General features: G+C 37.2%; 2 protein-coding genes across 4 annotated transcripts; one reads left to right on the plus strand and one right to left on the minus strand.

Annotated features, from left to right (window-relative positions):
- Positions 1-34: 34 nt before the first annotated feature.
- Positions 35-20,384, plus strand: jak3 (Janus kinase 3 (a protein tyrosine kinase, leukocyte)). 3 transcript variants are annotated; one of them, XM_042417547.1, is made up of 26 exons: positions 35-252; positions 2,396-2,537; positions 2,813-2,931; positions 5,918-6,165; positions 6,407-6,524; positions 7,081-7,198; positions 8,273-8,418; positions 8,939-9,242; positions 9,861-9,983; positions 10,120-10,277; positions 10,364-10,475; positions 11,027-11,207; positions 12,024-12,148; positions 12,447-12,578; positions 12,680-12,767; positions 13,243-13,367; positions 13,627-13,765; positions 14,187-14,338; positions 15,228-15,378; positions 15,808-15,932; positions 16,302-16,491; positions 16,790-16,911; positions 17,491-17,663; positions 18,655-18,772; positions 18,912-19,025; positions 19,301-20,384. In XM_042417547.1, exons 4-26 carry the CDS (start codon positions 5,967-5,969, stop codon positions 19,418-19,420), a joined length of 3,333 nt encoding a protein of 1,110 aa, XP_042273481.1. In that variant the 5' UTR covers positions 35-252; positions 2,396-2,537; positions 2,813-2,931; positions 5,918-5,966; the 3' UTR covers positions 19,421-20,384. The 3 variants fall into 3 exon arrangements, with proteins under 3 accessions (XP_042273481.1, XP_042273480.1, XP_042273482.1); XM_042417546.1 differs by having other exon boundaries at positions 5,959-6,165; XM_042417548.1 differs by lacking the exon at positions 2,396-2,537 and having other exon boundaries at positions 5,959-6,165.
- Positions 20,385-20,808: 424 nt separating this feature from the next.
- On the minus strand, positions 20,809-21,744 carry LOC121900559 (N-acetyllactosaminide beta-1,3-N-acetylglucosaminyltransferase 3-like). The gene is made up of 2 exons (XM_042416980.1): positions 21,087-21,744; positions 20,809-20,993 (listed from the first exon to the last, which is right to left on the minus strand). The coding sequence occupies exons 1-2, from the start codon at positions 21,742-21,744 to the stop codon at positions 20,809-20,811; spliced, it is 843 nt and encodes a 280-aa protein (XP_042272914.1).
- Between the last annotated feature and the right edge of the window lie 4,616 nt (positions 21,745-26,360).

A 26,360-nucleotide genomic window follows, 5' to 3' on the forward strand; every position in this document is an offset into this window, starting at 1 on the left:
TTAGTTTTGTTTGTTAGTTTATTCTCTTCTTTTTTTCTGGTTTTGTTTGTTGGTTGAGCACTTTATGCATTTTGTATCCCTTTTTATTTTTCAGGAGCTGAGTGCCCATGGTGGTGGGGTTGGTGACTGTAGGTGATGGTTCCTCCTTTTTCCTGTGTGCTGTGTTTAACTGAGCATCCCTGGGTTTGACCCTTCACCAGTGTGATTCGGGGTGACTCTCTTCTGGACACCTCTCCTACCTCCCCTGCACTGGTAAGCCTCGGCCCTGAATAATTCCCCTGCCCCTCTTTTTAATACCTGTGTGATCGGTACGTTTAATATTTGTTTGTTTTTTTTACTAAATTTGCGCTTTATACTCCATAAACATTATACTTCCCTCACTGTGAAAAACATCACTATGGAACATAATCCAAGCAGCCATTGTGTTGTCTGATAGAACGTATTTGGCAATACAAATTAGTAGTAAATAAATGATCAACTAAGATCTAAAAAACTGCCAGAAGCTGAGTCATTTACAAATTTTAGCTAAACAATGACTGTTTGAATTAGGGTGACCAGACAATTATGAGCAGTTATCCCAATCCTGTCCTATTTGTCCCGAAAATTAGACTAAATCGAAGTTTTGACTAATTATAGCCTAATAAAACATTAAATATTGAGCGTTCTTTTGGTGTTGCCCAAAGTGGGGCATGTTTATGTCCATAGCCTACATGAATTATGGTTATTGTAGTTTTTTTTTAGCTATGATGTTAATTAAACTAATCCTGATGAAATAATGGATAATGATTTACACATTATTACAAACAGCACAGTCATTGTGTTTCTTTTTGCTATTGACTTCATGAACAAAAACAATATATTTTAGTGTTGAGTTCTGACTTTCACATGTTTTACTGTTCATTAACACTGAATGTAATGTATTGGTGGCCATGCCCCATCCCCCACTCATCTGTCCCGAATTTCACCCATTCTCATCTGGTCACCCTAGTTTGAATCATACTGAGCTTGTCTTACTCTACAAAAAGGTCTGAGTAGGTCACACAGACATTTCTTTCTTTTTTTCTTTTTTTGTATCTATTGTAACCAGAATGAATTCAAGCTAACCGCAGTTGCTTCTCTTGAAGTGTGAAAAAAACAAGGGCAGCTAGTCACTTAAATATGTTTCAAAAATATCAGGAACAGTTTCAAAGAAAAATTAAGAAAAGAAATAAAGAGTAAAACTAAAATGTAGTGCAAAATGGATGAGAAAAGAGTATCAATATGACAGGAAGATGTAAATCCAACCATTGAAATGCAGTTTAGAGCAGGTGGTTTTCTTACAGCTATAACAGGAAACTGATAAGAACCTCACTGCTGAACAGTGAAACCACAGTTGTCAGCTGGTTCTCGTTTCCTGTAATGTCAGATGAGTCAATTTCTGCACAGAAATTAATTTGTTTTCACTAGAATAAGACTTCCATGTAATATGAACCATGTATGACCACATTCAGATTTTTCTTTTATGCGGATGATCATATTATAAAAAACACTATCTTACCACTGATGTAACATTACATCACTGGTGACAGTTTTACTGACTGTTGATGATTCAAAGACTGGGGTTTTAGGGAGATTGAGCTCTAGGATTTTTTGAGGGATTGCTGTTTAAATGGATTTGTAGTATCACAATTTAGATCATGCAGCTGATTAATTGTGATTAATAAATTCATTTGTTGCTTGTGCTATTTGTGACTCATCTGTGTTCAGTTCATCTTACAGCTTCTGCCTCTCCTACTTTCACTTGTTTTTTCTTCTGCCTCTTACAAAGGGTTGGGATACATGGCTTTCTCCCAGTTCCCCATTTAGAAGCCAATAAAGACTTTGTTTTAAACACCCCCCCTACATACATAGGCGTACCTATGAGCATGATTTGTGACAACACAACTAGTTTGGAGCCAATCATGGTCCAGTATGCAACTTACTGAAACCTGAGGGAAACCTGGAGTGTTGAATGGACAAACAAAATACTGGACGTCTTTCTAGTAGTGCAGATAAAATTAAAAGGTTTTACCCAGGGTGGAAGGTCTTGGGGTCATTAAAGTAAAGGTTTATCCACATCAGAGAATTAACATGCCATGCAAATGTTAAGGTGATCTGCAAATTACATCATGAAATACAATATCTGTGTGTATGTTTATTATTTTGACCTGTGGGTGGAACTGGAGAATAACACAGAACCCAACATGAAAAGGGTTCATCCTCTAGGGAGTACAAATGTGCTCAGGAAATTTCATGGTAATTTACCTAGTTTGATTCTCTTGTGCACAAGTGGAAGATTTGGATCAATTAAATTAACAAAAATATTAAGATTCTACCTCTGAAAATCAGAATAGTTGATGGAAATCTGTTTTTTTAGTATTTGACAGACTGTCAAAGACCAGAGTCAGGGGAAAATATTGACCCAAGGAGGAGATCAGGAATTACAAAAATCATGCAGAGTCAAGCTTCATATCAGTTTGAAGGAATGAATAAGACAATCTGTGGCAGTTTGTCAACAGGTGTGTAGCATCTTTTATGTCACATTTCAAGTTCATTGTTTAATAGGTTTTGTAATTAACATCTTCATTTAATAACTTCCCTTATGGTACAGGTGTATATGTATAGCACAATATATATCCTGACAGTTAGAAGTTACTTCTTCTGAAAAATTAAGTACTTTGTAAAATGAAAATTCAAGTCATCAATGTCTTTGTAACTGAGTCAATTCAGTCCGTGGGATGACATGAGATGAAAAGGAACTGTTGATAGTGTCGCATTTGCTTGTCTAAAACAGGAAATCCTATCAAACACTTCCTGCCAACATACACAGAGTAAAGACAGAAGTTGAGAAAAAAGCCCCGGTTTACCAGAACAAATAATCGAGATGAGGACTTCTGCTGTACAAATGTAAAGGTAACGGCTTAACAATGTTTTTGGTAACACATTATATTGATTTTTAGCCCTAGTATAGAGCTGTTTTTTACATATTAAGTGTTAAGAAATGTCAAAGTTTCATTTTATAATGACAAGGCCCACAATACGCTGTGGAGTGCTTGCTTTGTGTTTTAGCTGTGTTTATAACTATGTTTCAGTTTCTGTTCATCTGCTGGTGGCTGTGACAAAGACTTGATGTTTTCAAATTGTGTTCATCAACTATTTCATAAAGACTTGTAAGACTTGTAACAGATTATACAAATAATTCTTATTTCAATTTTGTCTATGTTAATAATGATTTCAGTAAAAGTAATTAGATCTATATTGTTGTCTAAGTAAACTATTTGAAAACTTATTATGGAAATGTGAAACAATATTATGTATTATTACCATGTATCATACGTACTGTGTTCTTAATTCAGCCACAGCAGAACATGGTGAGCAGTTTCATGTGATAAAATGGGAATCCCCACAAATCTACATTTGACATTTCAAAACATCATTCAGAGTCATGGTGGAAGTTCTCCTCACATGTGATAACTACCCACACTTTAATATGGTACACTATAGGTATAACAGTGACAGTGTGAGTTTCAGCCATCTAAATGGGATTTTCTAGGGTTGATCATAAAGTTTTGGTAGGGAACATGAATCTGAATCACTTTCCCTTAAAGGACCAGTGTGTGAGATTTAGGGGGATCTAATGGCAGAAATACTAGCAGAAATGAAATTTGATATTCATAAGTATGTTTTCATTAGTGTTTAATCTCTCTATGTGAAGCAAGGAATCTCTGTCTGTCTGTATGTTTGTCCTTGGCATATCTCGAGAACCATTCATCCAACCTACGTCATACCTGGTAGGTGGATTGCTGGGTAATCAAGGAAGTGCAATGTTAATGTGTGAGGTTGTTTGGATGAGTGGTTCTCAAGAAGTATATAAAAAATACCTCATAAACAACATTGCTTCTGCTTCTTCTTCTGCACATGGATTCAATGAGGGGAAATACGGACAGCTCCACTCTGCCATTGCAACCCACACTGTGGTCAGAGATGGGATTAGGGATGGGATAGTCTCCAGATATTCTGCATGTGAGGTGTTTAGGGAACATGGGTAAATTATAGGGTCTACTGATAGCCTGCTTGTGAGGCGTTTAGGGAACATCAGTAAATTGTAGCATCTACCTATAGTCGGCATTTGAGGCATTTAGGGAGCATCAGTAAATTTCAGCATCTACCAATAGTCTGCGTGAGAGGCGTTTAGGGGACGGGCACTGTGCTCTCTAGGTATTGAGAAATGTACCTGTTCCGAACAGGGCACCGCACTAGTCACCTGAAAATAAGAATTGCTGTGTTTCCTTAGAATGAGCAATTTATATCTACAGAAGGAGTGGGTCCTCTTCCATGGAGCCCGCCATGTTGCACTACCATGTTTCTACAGTAGCCCAGAACAGACAAACCAAACACTGGCTCTAGAGAGGGCCTTTCACGTTTTTCAAGAGTTTTGCAGCCCCCGTAGGTTTTCCTACACTCTTGGAAGGGGAGGGGTATTCAGTTGGTTGCAATCTGCAACCTCATTGCTAGGTGCCACTAAATCCTACACACTGATCCTTTAAAGGGGACTTATCATGAATATGCATACAATTTTTGTGATTTTTTTGATTCTGAACACTTTGTTTGCAGTTTTACCTCTGCTTCCTTTTCATGATGACATCAGATTGTTTGTGCATGCCCACAAACATATGGCATGCTAGTACGCCATATGTTGTTTGCATGTCCACTCACATAGTTTGGATTGGATTCAGGCTTGACCACATGCAGATGTATTTGAGAAGTTTTCATTTCGAGTAAAGAACAAGAAAAAGAAGTGAAATTCTACAACTATTGTTTGTTTACGTAGCCTCCCGAGCCACTGGATGTCTGCCGAGATGCAGCCTCTGGGAGCTAACCAATCAGAACAGAATGGGCTTATTGGGAGGGGGCCTTTAAAGAGACAGGAGCTAAGACCACCTGTTTCAGACAGAGGCTTAACTGAGGAGCTGCATAAAGAGACAGTATAAGATATATAAGGAGCTTTTTTGAACTGTAAATCATGCAAAGATATTTCAGTAAAGCCCAAGAATATAAATATAGACCTGAAAATGTGCATGATACGTCCCCTTTAACTCAGTAAGTGCAGCTGAGTTGAACACAGTACAACAAAAACCACATCAGTATCATCAAACCTTCCACGGCTTATTTGATTTCTTGCCAAAAGTTTGATGAGAAGATTGATTAGTTAGATCAGTTAACAACTAGGAAGCTGCAGCCAGTAAGCTTGGGAAATAGGTGGAAACAGCTCCAAAGTTAAAAAAAAAATCCACCTGCCAGCACTTCTAATGCTCTCTTTTAACACGTCATACTTCACTTGTTTAATGCACACCAAAACCAGGATATAAAAATGACTAAAAATGACGACCTCCTGGAGTGTCTGCTAGTTGCCTGGCAAACTCACAGCAGTTGCGACACCCAAGAAATAAAAATAATTTATACATTTTACTTTCTTTAAAAAAAAAACATGCAACTTGTTTATTACACAGACATTACAGTTATACCAATCTTCTCATTTAACTCAACAAGAAAGTGAACTAGCATATTTCCCAAAATGTCAAACTATATTTTTAAAACATAATCACTCGGTGTGAAGCCAGTAGCTGAGTTTTATAAAGTTGGAGATCAAAACTCTTCATAAGCTATAGCCTACAAAATGAAACAATTACATCTCACATGTGTAGATCTTTCAATTTTTTCCAGTGACATAACTTTACAACCATTAAATTACCACTAGAAGTTGAGTTTTGAATACAACTTTGACAGCTCTTGCCAAATATTTGGTTCATGGAGTTCATGGATGTTTAGCAATTGCAAATGATTACCTTAATTTACTTTTGTTCACATGTTGAACTACTTAACTCATGTCACCCTACAGTTTCCTGTTACAGCCGTTGAGTCTGTTGATTTCATCCCCAGAAGTATCCATGGATCTCAGTGAGGAGGAGTCAGCACCTCTGATGATCAGAGACCGGGGAGGCAGCCAGAGGTCCAGTTCTAGCGCTGGTCAGAGTTTACAAGTACACCTCTACTTCTTCCCTGCCACAAAGGATGCAATAACGATACACATATCATCTGGCCAAGTCTCTGCTGAAAATGTCTGCATCCAAGCCGCCAAAAAATGTGGTAAGATCTCACTGTCAGGGTCTAAGGCTTTTCATGGCTTATACTAAAGTCTGAGTGCATAATAAACTGTACCATGTTATATGTTTTAGACTCAAATATTCAGTGTTTTTCTTGTAAGTTTCTAAATTTTTTCTTATAAGTGTGCAAAGGCTAGTTGCTAGGAAAGGTTTTTTTTCTTTTTTTAGGTGTTAGTGTGCGTGGTCAGCCATGCTATGATGATTTTAGTGATTTCTTTCTGCAGGAATCTTACCTGTGTACCAAAGTCTTTTTGGTTTGGCATCTGGGGATCTCTCATTTTGGTACCCTCCGTCGCACATGTTCAACACAGAAGAAAACTTACAAGTCCACTTCAGAGTCAGGTAGGTGATTAAATCATTGAAGAATTTTAACTCATTTATTCCAGAAACAAGCCTACTTTACACTATCACGATATTTTTTGGAAGAGGTAACTCTGATTTTGACCTATTAGAAAGAATAATTGCTAGAATTTTTTTTTTTTAAAAAAGTGAATTTAATAACAGGACATTATGATTCTTGTAGAATGTACTTAGTAAATGTTGTTCATTACAGACATAAATGAGTGTATTAATCTTCCTGTTGTCTTACAAAACAATGGCATATGCAGTACATTAAGTCACTACTGAATACTTATTGCATTTCCTACTTGCAGTTACAATACTGCAACAACATCAAGTTTAGTTCAGAACAGCTATCAACAGCTGGAGGATATTTATGAGAATTTTTGTAGACCTTTAAATATGAATTTTCTTACTAAAGTATCATGTTCAAATCAGTGTGCAGAGGTAGTCACACAATATGCTTCAAAAAGTGAATTCCCATATACTTAGAGGTAGTATTACTGGTTTGTAATAATGCCATGCTATGATAAATGATGGATTTCTCTTTGGTATGCAGGTTTTTCTTTGGAAACTGGTTTGCACAAGGACCAAGAACATCGTATCGCTACAGTATGACCAGAGACACAATCAGTCCAGTGCTTGACTACTGTGTCATTGATTATCTCTTTGCTCAGGTAAAGCATGAAATATTTCAAAACATGTCATTTATTTACTCAGTGAGATATATATTTTTTTGGGTTTATTTCATTTTAATTTAACACAACAGACAAACTTTTTTTTGGTTGATTGATAGCCTTAAACTAATAAATATTGGGCAAAGTATGGCATAAGTAACATCTCTGACTTCCAGCAGAGCCATCCATATACACACATCTAAAATTCAATCCATCAACAAAATTACATTTATCCACAGGGTGGTTTGATAAATTTTTATCACATTAAAGGATAGGTTTATAATTTTCCATGTCTATCTTAAAACAACAGTAAGGTGCTCATGAGTCATTGAAACAGGTTTTGCTCGCTGTAATCTTTCCTTCTATTCATACTGGCCATTAAGTGATCCCTTCATAATACATTTTCAATGTAAATGATAGGGAACAAAATCCACAGTCCTCCGTCTGTAAAAAATGATTTATCTGAAGATAATATGAGGTTTCAGTTGTCTGAGTTAGTGGAAGAATAGCAATAAAAGAGAGAATTTGGCAGTAAAAAGACAGTAACTTTGAACAATATTGACTTGAACTGACTAATTTGAACAGCTGAAGCCTTTTATTAGCTTATGAAGGGTTCTTCTAATGGCCAGTATGAACAGATGGAAAGATTACAGCAAAAAAAACCCAAAAACAAACAAAAAAACCACATGTCAGTGTTCATTTGGGCACCCGAATATTGTTTTAGTACAGAAAATTGTGAACCTGTCCTTTACATTTGAGACACTGGTGTGGTGTACAAAACATCTACTGAACTGCGTTACAACACAAAGGACAATCCCTTTAAGGGCAAAAAGACAAAAGAGGTCTGAAGTTCCTTTAGTGTAAACGTAGCTTGATTCATACCATTAATGTTCTTACCCTCTACAGTAAATATCCTCATTATTTTCCAGTTCTAATCCCGATATCTTAAAATGTATGTGGTGCTTCAATGTGTCACTTGTTTTGCATATGGTACAGTGTCAAACAGTAAAATGCCAGAAACTGTTGCATGCATTGTCTACTATTCAAGACTGACTGATTTCTTTTGGCACATAGTTGCGAAATGACTTTATCGCAAGTGAGGCAGGGGTGTCTCCACCTTTGAGCACCCAGGAGGAATGCCTCGGCCTTGCAGTGCTGGACTTGTGGAGAATGGCTAAAGAGCGCCATCAGAGTGTAAGAGAGGTCTGCAAGAATGTCAGGTAATTACATTAGATAATGTTTAATTTTTGCCTGTCAAAGTAAATTTGGGTGTCTGAGCCTGAAAACCTACACATGATTTCAATATTTGAGATGCTATATTTAACATTTCTGTGTACAGTAGCTATTTTTCCAAACCACACCTCACCAGTAAAAGTTTAAACAACTGAGAACTTGGGGCATACTTTAGGGGCGGCTGTGGCTCAGGAGATAGAGCGGGTCATCCACTAATTGGAAGATCGGCTGATTGATTCCCAGCTCCTCCAGTCTGCATGTCAAAGTGTTCTTGGGCAAGATACTTAACCCCAAATTGCTCCTGATCGCTGTGCCATTTGTGTGTGAATGATTAGTCCCTACTCATGCGCAGGTTGGCACCTTATATGGCAGCCCCTGCCATCAGCTTATGAATGTGTGTGTGAATGGGTGAATGTGGCTTGTAATGTAAAAGTGCTTTGAGTCGTCAGAAGGCTAGAAAGGCGCTATATAAGTGCAGTCCATTTACCATTTACTCTCTCTCTTCAGCTACAAATCATGCCTTCCTAAGTCACATCGACATGCGATCCAGAAACGCAACCGCCTGGATCGTTATCGAATCCGAAACACCCTCAAGTGTTTTTTAAAGAAGCTTGGGAACTGCTCGGTGGATGAGTGCAGCTTGAAAATCAAGTACCTGATCGAGCTGGCTGTCATTGAACCTTCTGTGGGATGCGAAACCTTCCAAGTGAAAGCTTCTTCTTCCCATTCAAAGTCATCTGTCACTCTTGTGCGGGTCACTGGGGAAACTGGAATTCAAATCAGTGGAAGTTGTGAGCCTGATGGTGCACTGGTAAGAACAAGATCAAATTAAGCTTGAGAAGTGGTTAGATCTTTTTACCCTTGTTCTATCAGATGATCTGTGTTCTAGCTCCAGCTCAACGAAATCTGTCTGGCCATGCTTCTTTTTGTCTTTTGTGCAGCTCATTAAATTGAAATTACTGTCCATTATGTATTTTTCCATGGCACCCATCGCAATCTCAGCCATCCAGGGAAAACCTTCTATAAACTGGGCATCCCAAGGTTTCCTCCATTTTCATCAAAATAAGGTTTTCTTGGAGGTGTTTCCTTGCAATCACTGAAGGCCTGGTAGTCTCAGCTTGACTAATGACGAAGGTCTGCTAGGTCATACTACAGTATATGATATCTTACTTCTTGTGTTTTGTTTCTTTGTGTTGATTTTCCATGTAAACTGCATTGCATCATTTTGTTCTACGTTTTTATTGTGATTAGTTCATCTTAAAGTATTCTAAGTCTTGCATTTATGATGACTGGACTTTTGCCCTCCACAGTGTCCGTATGCAAAATGTAACTGTATAAGGAGTGGTGTTACTCTGTAGCTGCCCCTGAGTTAGGGAATGTTATTGACTAATCAGCCTCTATAAATACCGTTAATATTCTTCTTTTTTAGGAGTGGCATACCTTCTGTGATTTCCAAGAAATCACTGACATCAGTATAATGAGGGGGTGCCATGAACAGGTTTCCCAAGACAGCAGGATGGTGACAATAACTCGCAAAGATGACAGATACTTGGTAAAGGACATATTTTACATGTAATGGTCCCCAACCAGTATCTTCTGTTAACAACATGTAAAGAAATGCGACTTTACTGTATTACATAAATGCAAAAGAAACAAACATATTTATGTATCCTTGATTTGCACCACAGGAGGCCAAGTTCCAGAGTCTTAAAGAAGCATTTTCATTTGTGTCACTTGTTGATGGCTACTTCAGACTGACCACAGACTCAAGCCACTACTTCTGTCAAGACATTGCCCCGCCAAGTATTCTGGAGGGCATCAAATACCACTGTCATGGCCCAATCACGTGAGTCATTTTGATAAATACTGAATCCAATAGCACCATTTACATGCACCTGTCTTACATATTGTTTTCATATCTTGTTTGATCAGATCAGAGTTTGCAGTCAACAAACTGAAAAAGTCGGGATTTAAAGGTGGCACCTTCCTTCTCCGGCAGAGTCCCCAGATCTATGACAACTTCTTCCTCACTGTTTGTGTTCAGGTAAAGCTTCCTACTGAGGCCACATGACAGGCATCAAAGAAGCCTGTTTGAGATTTTACTCCAAAAAGCAATTTACTAGCTGTGCCTGTGCACGCTTTATGTACTTCATCAACCTGGTGATGAAAAAGATATTCTGAATGCCCTTAAATTATATATTATCTATACAATGTATATATATTATTATGCATTTAAAGAACTTGTTATTAGAAGCACAACCACAAGTGTAGTGAGTAAATTACAGGCCTCTGTCTGTAAATTTAGCTTTATGCAGATGATGCACTTGTTTTTTATAAATACTGTTTCCTGACAAAAAAAAACACCTTACCCACAAGTTGAGGTGTTGGAGCCAAAAAAAAAAACAGTCCGCTTGTGAGGAAAGCATATGTATACTTAAGTGTGTGCAAAAGTCATTCGCTCATGGTTTTGCACCTACAACATTATCCAGGTTTAAGTGTGTGGAATCTTTTCTCTCAAGTCTACTCAAGAATGTTGTTACAACAACTAATTCAGTATTGTGAAAATTTGATGTATTATATATTATATTTCAACAGACTCCACTCGGACTTGACTATAAAGACTGTCTCATTATTAAGAATGAGCACTACAGCCTTCCTGGTGTCCTGAAATCATTTAACAGCTTGCCAGAGCTCACCAGCTATTATCAACACAACAAGCTGCTGCTGGCAGAAGTACCTGTGAAGTTGGCCCATTGCTGTCCGCCCCGACCCAAAGGTATTTTTCCATGTCCATGGCTATATTGAGATCAGTGAATATACACTACTAAACATATATAGTAGTGAATCTGTAACTTTGTTAATTGATGTTGGTGTTTGTTTCACCATGATTTCTTCTTCTCATGCATGTACAAAACAAAAGTCAGCTGTCTTCAAACCCTGATGATGTTCAATACTGTATTATATGCAGTAGTGTACATACTTGTATTACTGCGTCTCTTTTGTAGCCATTATCACAAAATAACACACACTGTTGGGTATTTCATGCATTTAAACAAGCAGAGTGACGTAATTCAAAGTCTTATGTACAGAACTAACACAAAATCCAAATCTGCCCATGTTAAGAAAGATTAAAGTATGTTTACATGCACACTAGTATCGCAGATAAGATCGTTTTTTGAGTATCCATTCAGGGTTTTTTTTGCACGTACATAATAGCTGGTTATAGCAATCTGGATAAGCCCTTATCTGTGTTTTGAGAAACCCAAGTATATGCTAGCTGTGTTTTTCCAAAAGAAATCAGGGTACTGTTGCAATATTCACTATTGATACCATGCTCTCTTGGCTTATAAGCGCTTGATCCAGGTTTCTGATCAGTTTGTGCATCTTTAATTCAGGTCATGTATAATCTACATGTTGAAGTGAATAGCGTAGGATACAGTTGGATACATGTGAATGCACTCACTGTCGACACTCCATGAAATCACGCATCAACTCGTCATCTGAATTTCTTGCTTGAACAGAGATGCAGTATGTGTATTTTCAAGCTGTGTAGATTGTTTAACAATAAACATATTTTCTGGTATTCCTGCAGAGCTTACAAATCTCATCATCATACGCAACAGCAGCTCTGTAGAAACTCAAGGGTCACCAACACCTGAAAGGAACAAATTCAGTCACATCCAGTTCCACATGATCAGATATGATGACCTAAAATGGGTGAGTATGTAGTCCTGATACGACTAGTACCACTAAAACTACTTTTCCTCCAATTATTGCTATGAATATTATTTTAACTACTTTTTCCAGTCACGACCACTACTGCATTTATGTAATTACCACTATTACTCCTTATCCTACAGCTATAGTTACTAGTATGGCTACTATAAAAACAGCAACTATTACCGCTAGTAATCCTACTAAAATGTAGTCAAACTGATTTGAAGACTTCAATATAGGCTGTTATTTATGTTGGAGGAAACTTAAATGTATTTTTTGTATGTATTTTTTCTGTAAGGATGAAAGCCTCGGACAAGGATCCTTCACTCGAATTTTCAAAGGCTACAAAACAGACACGCGTGATGGGGAGAAACACACAACCGAAGTTCTACTGAAAGAGCTCGATGTGGGTCACAAGAACTGCTGGGAGGTAGGTTTCTTTAGATCAAAATATTAATATTTTTGCGAATTACTCATAGATCTAACATGTTCATTTTAACATTTATGGTGTTTGTCTTTTCTATTTCTCAGTCATTCTTTGAAGCTGCCAGCTTAATGAGTCAGATTTCACATAAACACCTCCTCCATGTTTATGGTGTTAGTGTTTATGGAGCAAAAAGTAAGTTCAAACCAAGCTGCAGGTTTCTACTTGACTATCCCTTTATTTGCTACACTTCGCTGATTGATCGTGTGCTTATCAGCTTGATGAAGCTAATGTGCTGTATGCTTTCTAGATGTGACAACGTGCTGTGAATGAATTGTGTAAATATAAATATTTGTGGTGAATATGAGCAGCGTTTTGCTGTTTAGAGAAGATTAAAACCAGATTATATTTGGTTAAAGTTGGCGCAGTTGTATTTATGTGCTATATTCCTGTAAAATTCCTTACATCTGCAAACTGTAAACTGCAAACCCAAAAATTGTACTAAGGAATGAATGGAGACATTAAAATCATTCTCTTCATATTGAGCGAAATAACTCTCCTCACGTCTTCACCTCATTTGACCTCAGCTCAGTCCCTTTCCTGTGGAGTGAGCATTTCTGACTTCATGTTTGGAGTCAGCTGTAGAAACAAATCTCGCTGTGCCTTACAGACATAATGGTGCAAGAGTTTGTCAAGTACGGGGCCCTCGACCTTTACTTGAAGAGAGGGAGATCTGTGTCGGTGAGCTGGAAACTTGACGTAGCCAAACAGCTTGCGTCTGCCCTCAACTTTCTGGTAAGATAAACTCTGCTGATGCAACAAAAACACAATATAGAGCAGGGTTGCCTGGTTAAACTTTATTCAATTAGCAAATTTACTGTCTCATGTGCATGTGTACATGATAATAAAAAAAAAGTCTGTAATCCTTTCACAAAGGATGAAAGCATGGGCCCTACTTTGTTAGAAAATGCTTCAAAGTTGACCAATGCAGCAGTACAATAAATTAAATGTCAAATAACTAATCAAATGTCTTGACATGTAACTTGTCTTGCAGGAAGAAAAGGGCATCGTTCATGGAAATATCTGTACCAAAAATCTGCTGCTGGCCAGAGAAGGTGACCTATCACAGGGCAGCTCTCCTTTCATCAAGCTGAGTGATCCAGGCATCAATGTAGCAATGCTGGGCAAAGATGGTAAAGCAAATCTCCCTGTAACCATGTCTGAAACCATCATACAGGTCCATTTACAATACATATACTGTATATGACTGTTAGGAGAGGAAAAAGTAGATATATATGTGATAGATGATGTAGTGTGGCTGTGGATCCATTTAGTAATGCTCTTAGTAAAAGTAAATAGACCGGTGAGGTAAATGTGTTTCCAAACTAAAGTCAGTGTGACACATTTAAATGTCCACATTGTTCCACATTGAAACAAATAGAAGAACAGTGTCGTGAAATAAATTCACAATATTTACTGTATTAGTTAACCATATATACTGTATATAATTTACAGACTTTACAACATAAATAAGAACACATTTATACAGTGAGATTCAGTAATTTTGTGTAATTATTAATACATGTATGTGGATTTCTGTGTGTGCTCTCTTAGTTATCCTGGACAGAATTCCCTGGGTGGCCCCTGAGGTGCTCGAGGCTCCAGATAACCTGACCCTGGAGTCTGATAAGTGGAGCTTTGGTGCCACTGTGTGGGAAATCTTCAACGGTGGGAACGCTCCACTGCGAGGCTGGGACCTGGACAAGGTACTCCCTCTTCTTTTCCTTTGTTGGAGCCAAATACACACTGAAAAAAATTGTCTCCCACACATTTAGAACATCTGAGGTGACAGAAGAAAGTATACCATCTTTTTCTCACAATTTAAATGTACCTTACAGCACATGTTTGTCAATGTTTGACTGGAAACCTACCTGCTAATATATCGCACTTCTTCAAGAGAGACATAGCAAATACATTATAACAATACAATCACAAATATCAAATAAAGCCATAAAAGGCATGACGCACAGAAAAAATATTTGGTGCCAGTCTGTCATAAATCCATCAGCACAGATTGTAACATAACTTTCATATCAAACTAACTAGTGACTCTAAGTTCGGAAGAGTCCATAGAACATGTGATTGCAGTTCAATAATCCACAAAGATACATCTCTTAAGTCTGCTCATGAAGTCTGTCTCATTTCAAAATCTCAAAGAAGTGACACCTTCTATTTCACTAATGTGGAAACTAATCTCCACATGAACTTATATCAGTTTAACACTTTATCAGCTGCTTGAGGGCAACTTCCTGCTGATAAACTCAGAAATATTTAACTTTATGAGGTTGATGAGGGCTCTTTGAAAACACTATTAGTTTTGGATTAAGTGAGACTAAACCGTCTTAAGTTCAGCCTGGCCTGCATGTCTTCCTAATGACCCTCCTTCATGGTCACACTTCACTAAGTGGCACATTTTTCAAGTCGAGCAATGACTAAAAAAATCTTAACAAAAAACAAAAATGAAACTGAGATTTCTGTGAACTGGATCAAAACCACACAATACATAAAAGATGAATACAGGAAAATAAAATAAAGCTTTATTAAAATAGAATAAAGCTCTTTTACAGTTAATGGTGTGATACTGTTTTTCTGTAGAAGCAGCAGTTTTATGAGAGCTTCCAGCAGCTGCCTCCTTCCCAGTGGACAGAGCTAGCCGATCTGATCAGTCAGTGTATGGACTACCAGGCAGCCTTCAGACCTTCTTGTCGAAGTATTATCCGTCAACTCAACAGTCTGATCACTTCAGGTAATGATGTGTATTACTACTCAGCTGAAAATAAAACATGTCTAGAATATAACGTAGAATATAAAACAAATATAGACAAGAGATACTACTCCCTGTCAAAGCTGCAGTAGATAGTGTTTAAATTTACAACCTGCAAATAGGTCTACAGAGGATTTTGCAGAACCTGTTTGGGATTTGAGAAAGCTGATTGAAATATAACTATAATAAGCTTATTGTAAATTAAAGAGTATGGTCTAGACCTGCCCCATGTGAAAAGTGCCCTGAGATGACTTTTGTTGTGATTTGGCGCTATATAAATAAAATTGAATTGAAAATTGAATTGAATGTAAATGTGAATATAATACGCTTCATGTAAATGTAAATCGAGATATTCAATTACACAAACAAACCAGTCATTATTGCAATCAAACATTTCTTGTTTCATGGCAGACTATGTGATTCTCGCTACTGAGCCTGTCACACAGAGCCCAGTGTGGAGAGCCCTCAGCCCCGCTCAGCACGACCAGACATTATTTGAGGAGAGACACCTACGTTACATCTCCCCACTGGGAAAAGTAAGCCTGAAGTATAGCAGAGCAACCTTTGTGCAAATCAGTCCACTTTTAAAAATCATCATCTTAGGTTTTGTGGAAATTGGATGAGCTTTTTATTGTGCTTGATTATTATTATTGGATTTACAGCCAATTAAAGTTAGTGTTTATTTTCTATTTGAAACATGCAAAAAAAATGTAGCAGTGGCACACATCCTTGTAGTCAAAGGAAATCAACACTTGATTAGTGGTGATAGTTTGTAATAAGATATGTCTCTTTGCATGCAGACTTAATTTTTTTCTACAGTGTTCTCTGCAGTTATATGGCAGGGTGTGATTTTCTTGAGTATGACTGATAACTGGATGACTTTATCTGAATCAACATTTTTCCAGGGAAACTTCGGCAGTGTTGAACTTTGTCGTTATGACCCGTTGGGTGATAACACTGGTGAGCTGGTCGCTGTGAAGAAATTGCAGCCTAATAAGCAGTCGACTCTGGAGGATTTCCAGAAGGAGGTCAACACCCTCAGTGTTTTGCACTGTGACTACATTGTCAAATACAGAGGAGTGTGCTACAGCATGGGTAATAAAAACTCTCTGCAAACACAGCAGATGATGTCACAAAGTAACTTCAGTAAAATAACTCCATAATCCAAAAAACCCATAACTCAGTTTTCTTTTTGATATTTTTTTTAGATTTTTGTGTTGATGTGGCACGGTCCAACCTTTACAGTATATGTATCCAGTGCATGATCCTGGTTTACATTTTGAATTTTAGATGTTAATCGACAGTGATTTATGACTGACTTAAGGAATCAGAGAAGATAGGAAGTGTCTGCTGGGTTTTGGATTGACTTTCAACACTGTTTGCCTGCTCACAGGTCGCCTCAGTATGAGTTTGGTGATGGAGTACCTACCCTATGGCAGCCTTATTGGCTACTTGGAGAATAACCGACACATCAACACCAGGCGCATGCTACTTTTTGCTTCACAGATCTGTAAGGTAATAATCAGATACAGTAAATGAAGTTTGAATGTACTGTAAATTAATCATTGGATGACAAAATCTTGTCACTTTTGGAGATTAAGATTGATAACCAACAACAAGTAGCTTTGTAACATTCCCGAAATAAATTCACATTTGTCCCTCAAAAAAGTCCAGCAGAAATTGTGACAGGAATTTTTGCAGGAATATAATTCTGCAGGACTGAATATTTGTATTTGGGAGGAATCCCGTCAGAACCTAAATTTGCTGTGACAATCATGATACTCTTGGATTAAACCTGCAGAACCACCTCTCTTGCTTTACTAACATTATAAACAAACCAATAGTAAGGAGTTCATCGGACAAAATCATAGTGCTGAAACAATTAAAGCTATAAAAAGCATCATGTGATTTATTGTTGTATAATGTGCTTGTACAAGGTTCAGCAGGCTCATGAGCCTATATGTCTTACCTTGTGGCTCCATAAATAAATTTAATTTTTATCTGAGATACTATCAAAGATCCTTTGTACTGCTAAATATAAAGGGATGAGACTTATTTTCTTTTCTTCGGTTTTGCTGTTTTTAATTTTTCTAGGGGATGGCGTACCTGCAGACCCTACGTTATGTGCATCGAGACCTTGCAGCAAGAAACATTCTTGTGGCCAGTGAATCACTGGTGAAAATTGCTGATTTTGGGCTGACCAAGATTATTCCTTCTGACAAGGAGTACTACCGAGTCACACAGCCTGGAGAGAGCCCAATCTTCTGGTAGATCTCCTCATGTTTGAAAATTCAAATCACCTTTAAATGGGACATATCAAGCACATCTCCAGGTCTAAATTCATATTCTGGGGCTCTGCTGGAATACCTTTGCATGATTTACAATTCAAACTCCTTATTTATCTTATACTGGCCCTTTATGCAGCCCCTCAGTTCAGCCTCTGTCTGAAACAGGCCATTTTAGCTCCTGTCTCTTTAAAGCCCCCCTCTCGATGAGCCCACTCTGTTCTGATTGGTTAGCTTCCACAAATTGCCCCTTAACAGACTTCCAGCAGCTTCGTAAACAAACAAGCGTAGTCGTATTTCACTCCTTTTTCTCCTTCTACTTAAAATATCAACTTCTCAAATACATCCTTACATGTCCGAGCACAAATTTGATCTGAAATATGTGGGTGGACAACATAAACAGCCCGTGGAACAATTTTAGTAACAAAGGCTACAGAACCGGCAGCCGTTTGTGGGCATGCACAAACAATCTGACATCAGTTAAATGAGGAAGTAGCGTTATCTTTGCAAACGGAGCATTCAGAGCAGGCTGAAGCCCTGGCTTTTGACTTTCAGGGAGCAACTGTATATTAATTGTACCACTAGGAGTTGCCCAAATGAAAAAAAAAAACAAAAACCTACACCAACGGGGCTTTAACTCTGTGTCATGGTTCTTTCTGCATCCACTGTGTTCTGGTTGTTGTTAATGTAAGTCTGAAAGTACAGTGATGTTGTATGTTTTGATACAGAATTTTATTCTCATTAAAGTCAGTATATTGTAGAACATGGTGGCGTAAGCTAAGCCCATGTTTTTCTCTTTCATGCAAAATAAGTTACTGAAACTTAGAAGCTATATTAGGCCTGCTGTTTCTCATAACTCAAAAAATTGAGAAGACTATTGTTTATTTTTGCTCTCATAAGTTCTCATTATTTAAGTGAAGATCAGAATGTGAGGTCCTGGAGGTCTAATGGCTACCCTGCTCATTTTTTGCAGGTACGCTCCAGAGTCCATAAATGAGTCCAGATTCTCCCACAAATCAGACGTCTGGAGTTTTGGAGTCGTTCTTCACGAGCTCTTCTCCTACTGCGATATGAACATCAACCCAAAAAGAGTAATGGTTTATTATCTATACATACAGTACATGTATGGGCAATATTTCATTATTTTATTATTATGAATTGTGAAAGAGACTTTTTATCTTCTAATCGAATTGCAGTACCATTGTGGTTTCATTTATTTCACCATTTTAGCTATGCATGCAGGAGATTGGACACAATGTGCAGGGTCCATCCATTTCAATGCATCTGGCAAATATTCTAAAGAATAACTGGAGGTTGCCTTCGCCTCCAAACTGCCCACTCAAGGTATGTTCATTCTGTATTGTTCAGTAATCGAAATACACTAGCTTTCATGTGGCAAATTTGGTGCCAAATGGTTGCCCAAAGTGTAAAATACATCACAGAGGCAGATAGCCTGACAGTCTTCTCAGCTATATAAAAATTGTTAACATCTTATTTTGACCTTCAAGTCTTCAACTGCTCACTACAGTTGTCATACTGTACCATACAAATAACAACACTGTAGTGCTCTATCTCTACCATGAAAATAACTCTCAATATTTTTCTCATTGGGACACCAGGTGTACAGTTTGATGAAGCAGTGCTGGGCGTACAACTTTGAGGAGCGGCCATGTTTCCCCACCCTGGGAGACCAAATTGAAACTATCATGCAAGACGAGAGAGAGAACCTTAAAGGCTGATAAAGAGCCTGTGTTATGTCACAGTGGAACTCATGCCTCAGAAGAACAGTGTAAAATGATACAATTTCATTCACTATCACAATGGAAATTCAGTTTACACAGGTACAGACAATATATCTTAGCAGTCACACACTGACTTATCGACTGATAATATGCTACTCAATGAACACACTGTAAACCCCTTTCCCAGTCCCACTACTCTTTAGCCCTGGATGGCCATAAAAGAGGACAGGAAAATATACCAAAGGCAGATGAAAAACAGAAGTTACCTGGATGTAACTCCAGTTTTATGAGTACGTGTGTAACCCATTAGGATATGTGGCACATATTAAATATTTATTGCATTTACCGTTCACAGCAATAGAGCAATAAAAGCAAGAACTCTCCCGAACCACATTTTAAGACTTCCTTTGAACCTTATCCTACCATAAAGTTTCCCACTCTGGAGGTAATATTAAACAAGGATAAGCTCCTAACTGTCTGAGATCTCAGTGTGGTACATTTCATCATGTATTCTTACAGTCATATATAGAAGAATATTCATAATACAGGCTAAGTGGGAAAACTGCATTAATGCTCAAGACTAACATTTCTACTGTACATATGGTACATTGTTTAGGGCAACATATCAGCCGCAGGTTTAGGATATTTAACTATTACTCCTCTCTCCAGCCAGACCAAATAAAATACTGGTTAACTTAAGAAATGCAAAACACACTGCACTCAGCACTGCAAAGCATAAATTTGATTAAATGTATGACTAGCTGTGTCTAAAGGGGTAAAAATAAATTACAGAACCTGAAGTTTTTTTTAAACTAAAAATGTATTGAAGAAAAAATATATTTTCATATCCTGCATTTTTACTGTGGTAGTGTTGTGCTGTAGTGAAGAATATACAGAATATGCTTTTGTATTTTTTTATTTGCATTTACATCATGTTTGAAATAAAGCAATGTTTGTGGCAGCAGGTTTTAAAAAAAAAAATATTTACTGGCATTATCACAAGGAGTTTACAAAGTGCTCTATAAATAAGTGTGAAACCTAGAATATTTAAATCCAAGGCAACTGGACTTAGGTGTTTTTAAGAGATGAATGTTGGTGTGTAGGTGAGTTCAATAATGTTAGGATAATAATATCAGTAATGAACAAGTACACATAAAACCTATAAATAACAATGTAAAGCTGTTCATATGTGATGATTATCAATCTTTTTATTTGCGCCTCTAGTGGCTCTGAAAATGTCACTGTAATATTTAAATCAGATGGACTGATATTACATTAGACATTCTGATTGAGGATGACATCTACTGACTTTTGTGATCACAAATAAGCAACATGTCATCAAAATTAAGTCAAGTAAACTTTAAACCCGATTTTACTGAGCAGCATCAATTAATATTACATTTCAGATTAGGGTCAAATATTCTATGCCACATAAAATATATCTTAGCTGGTAAGAATCTGTGTATCAATAAAAGGTCTCTATAATAGCAAGGGTCATACAGATCTATTTTCTTAGAGGGAATGTGCAGTCCTGCTGTCTTCACACCCGCATGGGAAACAGGACGAAGTCCTGCTTTAGCCAAACACATTCCCATGTAAACATCATCAATGGGAAGAATGGTAATGGAGTGAGACATTTTGTATATGACCAAAGCTGTGTAGCCAGATAAGAGGAAGCCCCCACCACCACAGTAGGGGGGGTATGAGTCTGACTCCTGCACCTGAACTGGGATAAAATACTTGCTCTGTGAATCCCTAATGGGCCCCACATTCTGGATCAGATGGCCAGTAAAAAGGTGCTTGCTTCCATCATTGTCCTTGAGGCTTTGGAGATACTCAACCATGTTGTCTGTGTTGGCAAAGACGTCATCATCACCATTTAGCAGAAAGCGAGCATTTGGACAGTTTCTTTCCATCCATTCAAGGAAGAGAATCTGCTTCAAGGTGAGGTTGAAGAATGATTCATTGAAGTCCCATTGAAGGATGTCATTGTACTCGCATTGCTCCAGTTCAAGGATTGTGTTCAGTCTCTCCTTCTCAAAACCTGTATCCATTGTTCCTGAGATGAAGATCCTTCTGATCCACACACCATTGTGTAACCTCTCTTTAGCCCAGGTTTTGCGCAGCACCTCTCGGCGCTCGTAGTTCACAGGGGAACTTTTAATGACCAGCAGAAGGAAGACTTCTGCAGATTCATCAGCTCCTCCACATTTGTCAGGGATGTCCAGTAGCATGGGGAAATGGCGACAGTGACGATAGTAGAGAAAGTCTTTTATACTACCAGGAAGAGAGCTGAAGCCTGAGATGTTGACAGCAGACATATTTTGTTGACACCTTGACACATAAGAGTTGTTTTTGGTGCTTAGCTTCTTTTGACTGGCATCCTCACTCACATATAATTGCAAGTGTTTGGTTGCAGGGTGAGTAAATACACTTTTCCACAAATGTAAAGCCAACAGGCCGAGAGCTCCAAACATCAGGAGAGTTTTTGTCTTGTCCTTTCTCATCCTTGACAATGCAAAACAAAAACAGTTTTTATATCAACAAGTCTCAGTCAGAAAAATAATGAGTAAATGAAGACATTTAAGCAATAAAGGTAATTACTTTTAGAATATACGTAACATTTAACAACAAGGTAAATACAATTCTAAGTAAGAAACAAGTGAGGAACAAATCAGATACTAACTGATTTTATTTCTTCAATTACACAAAGATAGAACTGGAGTAATTGTTTCTGGAGCCAAGGAAGAACAATTAAAAGTCAGCTTCAATCGGTAACGTTAAAAACTACAAAACATTAAAAACTACAAAAAAAAAAAACTACAAGCCAAGCCAGATATCTTGGTGGACTGACTCAGACCTGAATTTCAACAGCCACATTAAGACAATTACAAAGTCAGCCTACTATCACCTTAACAGTATATCAAGAATTACGGGACTTATGTCTCAGCAGGATTTGGAAAAACTTCTCCATACATTTATCTTTGGTAGTCTCAAGTACTGTAACAGTGTCTTTACAGGTCTGCACTGCAGCTGATTCAGAACGCTGCTGCTTGAGTCCTCAGTAAGACCAAGAAAGTAGAGCATATTACTCCAGTTCTCAGATCTTTACACTGGCTTCCTGTCTGTCAAAGAATTGATTTTAAATTACTGCAGTTGGTTTATAAAGCACTGAATGGTTAAAGGCCAAAATTCATCTCTGATCTGCTGCTACGTTATGAACCATCCAGACCTCTCGGGTCGTCTGGGACAGGTCTGCTTTCTGTTTCCAGAGTCAAAACTAAACATGGAGAAGCAGCGTTCAGTTTTTATGCTCCACATATCTGGAACAAACTCCCAGAAAACTGCAGGTCTGCTGTAACTCTCAAATTTGAGGGTTAATATCTTACACTGCACTGTAACTTTTATTCTCCTGTTTTATCTGTCTTACTCTATTTTAGCTTATTTTTTATTTCCAATCAATACTTTTCAATTAAAATTTAAAAGTCTTTTTATATCGTCTCATGTTGCTTTTATATTCAGTCTTGATGCCTTTTATGTTAAGCACTTTGAATTGCCTTGTTGTTGTGCTAGACAATACTATATACTATATAATACTATAAATATTATAAACTTGTCTTGCCTGTTACTGAATGGCTAAATGAATCTCAGTTAATGAATAGATACTGATAAGTTTCCTGAGAACAGATTGCTGGCTTCAGTGAATCAGTACCAAATGAGTTCCCAGATCTGAATCTAAATACTAACTATTTTTAAATAAGCTTTAACAATTAACTCTGAATCAAGTGCTAAATTCTAAAAAACAATAACTAATCATAACTTCTGTATTATGTAAGTATTGTATTTTTTATGTATTTTACTTGAAGATTAATCAAAATCTAGGAAAACAAAGGAAAGCAAATGCATTGTCATTATTCATTTGTATTTATTTAGTTTGTTTAACAGTTTTTATAACTGTTAAACTAAAAACTATGAAACTTTAAAACCATTACACATCTGACCTTACACGTACTCCATTCTATTCATCAGCAGCAATAAACTAACATTTTGTTTATAACTTTTATTTATTTTTATTGTGCTGTGAATAGATTTTTATATTAAGCATTTTTAAAAAAACATTAAGTTGTACAAACCTTATGCTGAGATCTAGTGTAATCTGAAGGATCCACTGGTAATTTTAATCAGAAATTAATCCAGTCTAGTATTTTCCAGGAAACATGTTGATTAATGGAAATTCAAAAAAATGAACACGGCCAAAGTGTATGCCTACTGCTAACTGTAAAAAATGTGGCCGTTGCTATCGTCTCCTGCCTCTCCTATAAGTTTATCACTAACTAGAGGGGAAGTATGTTGTATAGCTTGTTGGGTGGTGTTCGCAGTGTTTGCTGTGAGGTAAATGAAGTGTTAAATAAACAAATACTGTGTATTCTGATGAAAAAAAAAATCTAAAATATCCATGTATCCTCGTGTAAACTGTTACAAAAAAATCACTGTGAAAATCAACAGAATTTGCCTTATTTACCATTAATGATCACATCACCAGACAGACGTGTACAGAGCAAGTCAAGCAAAGCTACAATCAGATTTACTAGATTCAGTACAATAAGCCACCAACTTTCTTGGAGTAAATAAATTAATTTAGACGGATTCACTGTTTCAACTCCCTATATGAGGACATGCATGTCCATGAGAAAATTTAAGAGACTTAAGATTCACAGCCACTCCATCAAAAGGCATCTAGGCTAATCTTTTTTGGATTATTTGGCCATGGGGGTTTATGATTTAATTTGAATAAGAAGTGGTTTCAATTTGATATTTGACTGTATGTCATGAACATCTGTGCATTCAGACAATTGAGACAAAACAACAACAAATTAAGACATTTAGCTGGTGAAATGCTGTGAAACCTAGTCTGACATCACTGTCCATATAATTTTATACCTTGAACCTTGGACCTTCTGTAACCCTGCTACACTCTAAATAGACACACCTTCGTACTGCTATATCTTATGCTACATTTCAGCTGTACATTAGAGCTGCTGCTTGTCTGTTTGCTTAACTTTATTGGGTTAAACAGTGCCTGACAATAAATATACCCTTTTAAAATAATTAATAAAAGGAATAGTTAGACATTTTAGGCAAAATGCCTATTCAATTTCTTTAAATGGGAAGTTAAATGGGAAGATTGATACCGTTCTCATATTTGTAAATATAAGACTGGAGCCAGAGGACAGTTAGCTTAGGATAAAGACTGAAAGCAAGGGAAAAAGCTAGCCCAGCACATCCAGAGCTCTCTAATTAATGCATTATATCTTGCTTGTTAAACCTGCCTACTAAAACTGAAATAGAGTCTTTCATCACTGAGATGTTGCCAGACAACAAGCAGAGAACCCAAGAAGTTCCTTGCCCCTTAAAAGCACAACTTGTCTTTTTACACTTATTTTTTGGATGGATTAAACAAATGAGATATAATTAATTTATGAGCTTTAGAGGTGCTGGTAGGCAGATTTTTTTTCCAATAGTAAATATATTGATATCAATATATAGGTTTATGATCAAATTTATTTCCAGAAAGTAATTAAAAACTGGACTTAAATGCATTAAAAAAGATTTCTTTTTGTCTCTTGTCAGTAATTCAAAAAAACAAACGTATTTTACTCTGAAACTTCTCATCCTCGCTGTTAATTTCGGTTGTCTAGGTCCTACCCATTTAATGATTCACCTAGCTCATATTTTTCCCATGCAACAGACTGTGCAAACAACATAATTTCCCAATGTCTCTGTATCAGAGAGTGTTGTTAGAAGCCACTGTGGTATCTCTTTTTTTTAAAATTACACCTCTCTTTATATGGAGAAGAGAAATATGTAAAACTAGAGAAAGAAAATAATTTAGGTGTAACAAGAAACATGAAACATTTTTAATGATGAATAAATAAAATAAAAATTGACTGATAACTAATGATAATACAAAAATATCGTCTGTGTGGTGGTACAACAAATCAGTTTTCTGGGTATGTGTGGTTGCACCGACACCGGTGACCACACTGAAGTGGTCAATATCCACAAACGTTGTTGTGCATAAATTTGGCATTGTTGAATCATTGTTACTAGTATTAGCAGCATGACACTGGATTTATCTAATTGGTTACTTTATTTTCATTAAAAGCATCTGAAAAACGTCCAAACAAATCACTGAGAAATGATTACAAGGTCACCAGAGTTTTTTGAAGGATATTCATATTCATTTATCATTCTGTTCAGTAAGCCCTCCAAAACTAAACTCCATAAAGAGGCCACAACCCAAGAGCATTTTTTCTAGATCACATTACATTTATTTGGCAGATGCTTGTCCAAACTACTTCAAGTAAGTCTATTCAAACTGCCTGAGATTAAGAGCTATGTGTCATCAAAAACAGGAAAAGCTTCCCTAAACAACTAAATAGGTGTTCAGTGCTACAGTGCAAATGCTTAGATTGTTTTCTCCTTTTTAGAAAAGAGACATAAGAAAGTGCTAGCATGGGCTGCTGGGGTGTAAATTGACAAGTAGGGTTTTCAATCTGTGAAGAAAGATGAACAGTGATCTGCTGTCCTTACATTTCACCATTATGGGTCAAAACCTTGACCCACATGCGTCCTCGGACTGCGAGGGCAGCCAATTGCCCAGAGGCAGAGGAAAGCAATTGCCATGCCAGAGTGTAGGGTTTGACTATGGTTTTAAGGTTGCATGGAACAGGTCCCTTCACTGCCTTGTGGACCAATCTTGAACCGGATGTAAGATGCAACAAGGAGCCAATGTAGTGAATAAATTCTCACCAGAAATGAACGTTGATTTCAGACGATTCTGCAAAACCCTGGATTACATTAAATGCCAATGTATTTAAAATGACTTAGGGTTATGCCAAATAAACTTGGTATGGTTGGTCAACTAAAACACTAT

This window comes from Thunnus maccoyii, chromosome 7, assembly GCF_910596095.1.
Source record: "Thunnus maccoyii chromosome 7, fThuMac1.1, whole genome shotgun sequence".
In the NCBI taxonomy this organism is placed as follows: domain Eukaryota; kingdom Metazoa; phylum Chordata; class Actinopteri; order Scombriformes; family Scombridae; genus Thunnus; species Thunnus maccoyii.